This window comes from Lactuca sativa, chromosome 8 (assembly GCF_002870075.4).
Source record: "Lactuca sativa cultivar Salinas chromosome 8, Lsat_Salinas_v11, whole genome shotgun sequence".
Lineage (NCBI taxonomy): Eukaryota > Viridiplantae > Streptophyta > Magnoliopsida > Asterales > Asteraceae > Lactuca > Lactuca sativa.
Genome location: NC_056630.2, coordinates 183119314 through 183127504, shown reverse-complemented (window position 1 = coordinate 183127504; position 8191 = coordinate 183119314). Strand labels below are relative to the sequence as shown.

General features: G+C 29.5%; 1 protein-coding gene across 1 annotated transcript; it reads right to left on the bottom strand.

Moving 5' to 3' along the window:
* Positions 1-2730: 2730 nt before the first annotated feature.
* Positions 2731-5578, bottom strand: LOC111881789 (uncharacterized). The gene is made up of 7 exons (XM_023878183.3): positions 5386-5578; positions 4639-4771; positions 4264-4343; positions 4067-4145; positions 3542-3651; positions 3186-3250; positions 2731-2943 (listed from the first exon to the last, which is right to left on the bottom strand). Exons 1-7 carry the CDS (start codon positions 5497-5499, stop codon positions 2850-2852), a joined length of 675 nt encoding a protein of 224 aa, XP_023733951.1. The 5' UTR covers positions 5500-5578; the 3' UTR covers positions 2731-2849.
* Positions 5579-8191: the final 2613 nt, after the last annotated feature.

Genomic DNA, 8191 nt, shown 5'->3' with positions numbered 1-8191 from the left:
TATATTATTACAATATTTCTATATTTCTTTGAACAAATCGGTTTTAGCCTTTTAGGAGACGTAATTTGAGCCATGATTGTCAAAATCGCGATCCTGATCGTAGTATTGTACGATCCTAGGTATGAAAAACAATCCAGATCGTAAAAGGATCGTATTTTGGGTAGGATCGCAGTTAGGATCGTAAGATCGAGATCCGATACGATCCTACATTTCCTTGATTTTTTTTTCTTTTTTTTTTTTGCAAATGAATTTTTTTACCACTTTATGTCCTTTACCTTTTACCAATCTACAATTTATCATTTTTTATTGTGGCCTGTAATTAATATTTTGAAGTTTTTATAACATTTGAACGAAAAATTAAATGTTTGAAATAATTTTCATGATTAAATATTATAAATTAAAATTATATTTTATTTTGTAGGATCTTAGGATCTCGATCCCGATCTTGCAAACCCAAAAACGATCCTAGGTGAGATCCCGATCTTGACAACATTGATTTGAGCCATTAAATACTTGCACTTTAGAAACAATGGTTAATGAACTAGGAGGGTAATAAGGTTTTGATTTTGTCCATATTAGGTCCTTAAGGTTTTTTTTTTTTTGAATATTACACCAACATGGTTGTTATAACCGTTTAAAAAAGGTAATAAGATTTTAATTTTGTCCACATTAGGTCCTTAAGGTCTTTTTTGTACATATTACACCAACATGGTTGTTGTAACCGTTTAAAAAAGAGTAATGAACTTTTAATTTTGTCCACATTAGGTCATTATTTTTAATATTTTTATCATTTCATCTAACTCTTTTACAATTTATATTAGTATCTAGTTAGATGGTTTCATCATTTCATCTTCTCATTTTAGTCGCTTATTCACCACAACCATGGTTCAATTGAAAGGTTACATAACAATTTTTTGTCATTTTTACAAAAAAAAAAAAAAAAAAAAAAAAAAAAAAAAAAAAAAAAGTCTTAATGATTAAGGTTATATTTGGTGCGCCACAGCTAACTGATAATCTAGTTTATTTTACGATCTTTTTTAAGTTGTCATGTTTGGCAAGCCAAAAAGTAGTTTATAAGCTGACGTTTTAAAAAACTATTTAAACTAGTTTTTTAAAAGCTTTTTTTTTATTTTCCAAATATACCCCTTAATTAATTAAGAAAACATATTTTTTAAATGTCATTATATGTTATTATATAAATTTCAGAAGGCTTATAAGTTAGTGGCGGAGCCAGGTTTAAAGTAAAAAGGTCCCAAAAAGTAATGGGGTATCTCCGATAAGTAATGGCTCCACCAATGGGATAGCCTCGATACACCATTACTTATCGGGGATACCCCATTACTTGTCGGGAATACTCTTTTACTTTGACCCTAGCTCCGCCACTAGCTTATAATCTGTTGGAAATTTATATAACGACATAAAGGGGCATTTAAAAAAATATATTTTTTTAATTTATTATGGGGTATATTTGGAAACTTAAAAAAACTTTTAAAAAACTAGTCTAAGTAGATTTTTAAAACGGTAGCTTATAAGCCACTTTTTGGTTTTTCAAACATGACAACTTAAAAAAGATTGAAAAATAAACTAGCTTATCAACTAGCTGTGGCGCGTCAAACATAGCCTTAATAATTAAAACATTATTTTTTTACTATTTATTTATTTATTTTTTATTTTTTTTGTAAAAATGACAGAAATTGTTATGTAATCTTTCAATTGAAATCATGGTGGTTGTGAATGGGCGGCTAAAATGAGAAGATGAAATGATGAAACCATCTAACAAGATACTAATATAAATTGTAAAAGAGTTACATGAAATGATAAAAATATTAAAAATAAGGACCTAATGTGGACAAAATTAAAACTTTATTACTCTCTCTTTAAACCGTTTTAACAATCATGTTAGTGTGATATGTACAAAAAAAAAAAAAAATCTTAAGGACCTAATATGGACAAATTAAAACATTATTAAACGATTATAACAACCATATTGGTGTAATATTAAAAAAAATAAAAAAGAAAATAAAAAAAATAAAAAAATAAAAAAATAAAAAAAAAAACTTAAGGACCTAATGTAGCCAAAGTTAAAACCGTATTACCCTCTGAAGTCATTAACCCTAGAAACAACACATAATGAAATCCTAAATGTCATTTTTTTTTTCGTTTTTATTCTAATTAAAGAGACGAAAATGATGTAATGATAACATATGTAATTAACAAATAAGTTGGTCAAAATCAATCCAGCTACTGCAAAAGTCTATTCACCGACCCCCATAGTGTTTTTACTTTCTTCACATAAAGTCCTTTCATAATTCTAATAATGTTTTGTTCATTTACATAGTTGATAGAACTCATAATTCATGGATAAGTTTTGTGGAATTTTTTTTACTACATAGTAAGATACCTTTTAGTTTTTTGTATGTTTGTTGGGTTGGTGGCAATATGGCAAAAAAAGATTAACAAAAACTTTACTATTGATTGTTTTTCATAGAAAAATCTATTATAGATTAATAAAAACTAGTTTAGGGTTTCGGTTTTAGACCGATTTCGGTTTCAACACTTTATGACTTATATGAGAACAGAATTGGGATTTTTTAAAGACGGGTCAATCCTAATCAATAGTCTTTTTTTAGAACATGTTTTGGGTCGGTTGAAGGTTTTTAGTTTTGTACTGTTTTGTCCATCTTCACCCATGGCCCCACCAACCAACCAGTCCCACAACCAATATACAAATAAAACAAAAATCCAGTACCAACTTTTTTGGATTAGCTATATCTATACCTTTTGTACATGAGTATGATACAAAACAATAATCAACATGATTTAGATTTTTAAATTTAAAACACAAATAATTAAAATTGGCCCGCCCGAATATCTCTATCGACTCGTTCTGCATTAAATGTCCCGGGAAGTTCTCTAAAATCTTCGTTGAATATCGAATAAGCACTACACAAATTCAACAAAGAGGATTACCATTTATCATAGCAGAACAGAACAAAACATGTTGTACTGTGTTTGTCATGCATTGGACTAGGACCTGGACTCATGTCAATGGACAAAAATTACAATTTTTTGTCCTGCCCACAAAGATGGAGGAAGGTGGGATAGGGATTTGTTCTCGATCTCATGTGTTCAAAAGACATAAATACCCTCCTCCTCCTCATCAGCGAAAATAGCCATAAAGTTACCTCATATCACCCTGTTGCCGGTGGCCAAGATTCAAAAAGATGATGGCAAAGCCAGTTCCGAGTATCTAAATAAATGGAGAGTATAAAAAAACCAATTAGAGATGCACTGCAAGTTTAGACTGAGACTGATGTCAATGGGACAGAAACTGCAAATATTTTTTTCCACCCAGAGACTTGCTCTCTATATCTTTTGTTTGTATAAAAGACGTGAATGCCCTCCTTGTCCTCGTTATTGAAACTAGAGCTATGGAGGGCATTCATGTCTTTTGCATATACGAGAATCAAGAGCAAAAGTTCCTATCCCACTTTTTATGAAGAGATCAAATTTGTGAATCTTTCATAGAAGATTTACTTACGTATAAAGGTCCAATATCCCATCTATGAGCAATAGGTGCTAAGATAAACCACATAATGATTAGGGCCCACACCTTCAGACTGAGAGAGAAGATTGCCATCAGAACCATATCTAATGAAGATTAAAAAAAAAAAAAAAAAAAAAAAAAAAAAAAAATTAGGACCAACCATTGTTGTAAGGGTTAAACGCAAGAAATAGCGATGTACTTTTATTTATTTCTTTATTAAAGCATCCTACTTTCATTTAATCCTATTACAACATTCTACTTTGAAAAATCAATATAAAGAAATTTTCATTGCTATAATTGAGTAGGTTTTTCATAGTACAATGTCTAAATAAGAAAAAAAAATTGAAAGGAAAGCGCTAACCAGATAGATTTTTTAAAGTGCAATGTGTTCATACAAAAACATTTGAAAGAACAAAGAAATGATAAACAATTAAATGAAGGAATGTATGTTGCTATTTCTTGCATTTAAGCCTGTTTTTGTAACTTATAAGCCATAAATTTCATAAACCATGTGTGTACCAGGTATCTTCAACTTTTCATGTAGAATAATGAAAAGCCTCTTCTTCCATCCGCTATTTAATTCTGGGAGCTGAAACTTCTATTTTTTGAAAGAAAAAAAAAAAAGTCATGTCATCTTCTGCCTTGTTATATATAGTCATGTCATGCCATGCATAGAGAGAGAAATAATCATGTAACACAAATTGATCAGTTCTTACCAGTTCCTCTTCCTCATCCTCAAATCCATTCTGAATGTGTTTGGCAGGAGGCTTTGGTTTAACAGCAACTATAAGAGTATCTGGATGATATAATACAACTCTCCAACAATTTAGATGTTGTACATGAAAAAATAAAGAGTCATTTTAATTGCAATTACCACACCCAGATATCAAACTAAAAGGTTCTTATGTATTAGAAACAATAAAAAAAATACGGGGCAGGAGCAAATCAGTAGAACTATGAAACTTGGAAGTTGTTTTATTGTATGGATAACTTGTTGTGTAAGCAAAAGGTGGTTTCTTTTTTGGACTGAATAAAGTGTCTGAATGACAGTAAATGATTATCATTACTACAAAAGTGAAATAAAGTAATACCTCCATTGTTGAAATGAACAGATATATCATCACCATATTTGCTGTCATGTAACACATTTCCTTGCAAAATAAGCCTCAAGTTTTCAAGAGGCAATCGAGCATTTCCAGCAATCAGAGCTCTCAAATCACGCACCTAATTGATAATAAGTGAAGGAAGAAATCAAAACAATCACCTAAAATATTAGCTTCTAAATTATTGATTGTTTAATCTCCTTCAAAATAAGATTACTTCCAAACAGCAACAGTCCTCTAAATGTAGAAATTTGAAAGCTTATTATAGTTTCATTTCCCTTATTTTAGGGTAAACAAGTTTGTTCCACATAGTTCTACAAGAATATCAAAGGGATAACTTCAAAATTCATGAAATTGAACTTCTGAGTGAAATTTAATAGCATAACAAAGACTTCGAATAGCAATTTTATCTAAATTCAGAACATAATCATATCAATTTGTGATGAAGGATTAAAAGGCTCCGAAATGGAAAGTCCAAAATACATAAATTAATTAACCTAAAATAAGAACAGCACTAGATTGATCGGTATTATCATCTGTGTAAGACATGATCTCATGCATCATTGTTACAATTTGCTATTGTTCGCAATCAAGATCATTCAAGTGCAATCACGCAATCGTCAAATAAATCCGGTCGAATTCATCAAGTATAGTTTTACAATTAGTGAATTATAGGTTTCAAGTCAACCGGAATTAAGATATGAATGTGAAATAAGAAGAGGCAGAGAATCATACTTTGATCGGAGAATGGACATCCATGGAAGATGGACGAGAAGGACCAATCATTCTGAGAGTTATCCGTACCATATTTTCATCTCCGGTGCCGGATTTACTCTTCTCGTCGCTCATAATTCACCGGTGGACGGTGTTAGTAGATATCGGCAGCAACAAGTTACCGGCGCGGACCCGAAATATTATTCGGTTCTGATCTTTATTCCTTGATTTTACTCGATTTCTAGATGATTACTGTGGATTGAAGTTTCAATTTGACCCCTTTGATTTTTAAAGTTCGATAAAGTGGCCCTTTGGGTTTTCAAATCATTCAAATAGACAAGCAAAACTAAATAAATACTTTTTTGGTGACTACGATCTTCTAGCCAATTAAATCCACAATGCCTAAATGTTGGTAATTTTGGTTTTTATGTTTCATGTTTTCCCCTATGTGCAATTTTGGGGAGAATAGTAGCATAACTTAAGTTCACTTTTAATATGTGTTACACACATTTTTATTTGTATACATAATAGCAATGTACTTATATTTTTTTATTAATAATAAGGAATAACAATATGGTTATATTAATCTATAGATAGTAGTAATATACTTTATTTTTTATCGCTAATATCAAATGTTTATAACCTTTTTTACCCATGATAGCAACGTACCTACATTTTGTTACACTAGATACATATAAGTACATTGTAATTATGATTAATGAATTGTAAGTAAGTACATTGATATTATGAGTGATGAAAAGTAAGTATATTACTATTATGTGTTGCATATTACTATTATCGTTAAAAAGATATAAGTAGGTTACTATCATAGATAAAGAAATGTAAATACATTGCTTTTTTACAGATTATAGTAAACAAAAAAAGTAAAATATGTGGTTATTTCCTACAGTTTGCACTATTCTAAATACACTTTGAAATCAATATACCGATTAAAATGAGTTATGAGACATGATTAAACTGTATATCAAGTGCAAGTCCCAAATAGAAAACTGATAACCTAAAGATGATGTTAAGAAACAAATGGAATACTTAAATTATCACTTTTAATTTTATTAAATCTTAAGCAATACAAATTTATTGAAGAAAAAAAGACTTAATTTATTACTGCCGTATTTATAAAAATTTATAAACAAACAAGATTACAAGAATTATAAAAATTATAAAAATTACAAAATACATTATTTGTATTAATCATAATAAATTTACAAATGAAATACTTGAATAGTTACAAATAAACAAAAAAATAATAAAAAAATGTGTGTACAAACTTTTTCTTATTATCATATCAATTTGACCAAAAACTTGAATGTTTATAAAAAAACTACAAATGAAAAGCACACCAAAGAATAAAAGAAATTAATTTAATGAAGGGAGTGAGCAAAAAATCTTTTGTTAAGCCATCTTGAATACTTTCTTAACAAAATATCTTCCAACCTTGTTGGATAATATCAACCAAGGTACAATGCCAATCTACAATCAAAGTTACAATAAATTATAAATAAAACTTTAAACTTTAAATAAATATAATTTTGTTACTTTCATATGTTAAAAAAAAAAAAGTAATTTACCATAACTTTGTCACTAAAAGAACCTATAGCCGTCCAAGATAAAAACCACCCTGCATTAAAAAGAAAAAATTGCAAATTGTATATCATTAACATCTGCGTCCAATGCATGTCAAACACAGTAAAAAATTTTATGTATAACAAAAAGGACGATTTATAATTTTTTTAAAATGGAAAAGAATGGATTACCGAACGGTTGCACAAGTTCTTTGGATATGGAAGCCACAGGAACACGCCAATGCCACATGGAAAGTAAAGTATATACAACAATCTATTTACAAGAAGTTGTAAATTATCTTGCAAATACAATATCATAATTATAAATAATATGAAAATATATTTTATCACCTTTGAAATCATTAGAATTCTCTCATATGACCCAAATGATGTTTTCATATCCTTGTTCAATGACTCTTGACCTACATAATCGGAAAATTCACTTGCATGTGAAATTTTGCCTTTCTATTTGAAGTACAATGCTATAAAAGGAAAAAAGAAAAATTAGATGTTAAAATCAAGAAATTGGAGAGTAAGTGAGTAACTATCATACTTTTTGCAAGTTCTTTCTCCTTAGCTGCTGCTGTTCTTCTAAGTTTTGCAGCTTGAGCAAATGTTGAAGGCCTGGATTAAAAGGTGATAAACATATTTTCCATCTAATTATCGTATTATTATATGCATATATGGAACACTAAAAGTTGTGTCAAGTATATTAAGTATTTTTTTCTTGCGCGGACTATCAAACTTCATTTATTGTTTGCAGGACAATACTATGTTTGTCCTGCATTGGACTGGGACTCGCTTTGTCCCGACAAAAAGCTGCAAATTTTGTCCTATTGACATAAACATCTGTTTTTGTCATCTTTTGTCCTGTGTAACAAATGAGGCCTTGAAAACGGTAAAATTGTTGAGATTACTAACTGTGACAAAGCGGCTGCCTCTTTCAACAGTCTTTTGATCTCAATACGCAACTGCAAATCCTTTTGACTCATTGAAGCTTTCTGCTAACTCAAAGTTTAAAGGGTTAAATACAAGAAATAGCAATGTACTTGCATTTATTTATTTTTTTATAGCAACCTACTTTTGTTGTTATAATGTCCTAATAAGAATTTTTTTGAAAGAACAATGATATAACTGTGTAGATGTTTCAAAGTACAATGCCTTGATATGAAAAAAGAAAATTGTAAGTATGATGTTATAATAATCAAATGTTTAAAACTATGTTTCCTTTTTTTCCACGTGTA

Bases quoted from the DNA above. Each gene is read 5' to 3' on its own strand.
- LOC111881789 (XM_023878183.3), bottom strand. From the start codon at position 5,499: ATGAGCGACGAGAAGAGTAAATCCGGCACCGGAGATGAAAATATGGTA. The intron at 4,344-4,638 runs GTATTACTTTAT...TATATCATCCAG, and splicing joins TGTTCATTTCAACAATGGAG to ATACTCTTATAGTTGCTGTT. The intron at 3,652-4,066 runs GTACACACATGG...AATCTTCATTAG, and splicing joins TGAAAAGTTGAAGATACCTG to ATATGGTTCTGATGGCAATC.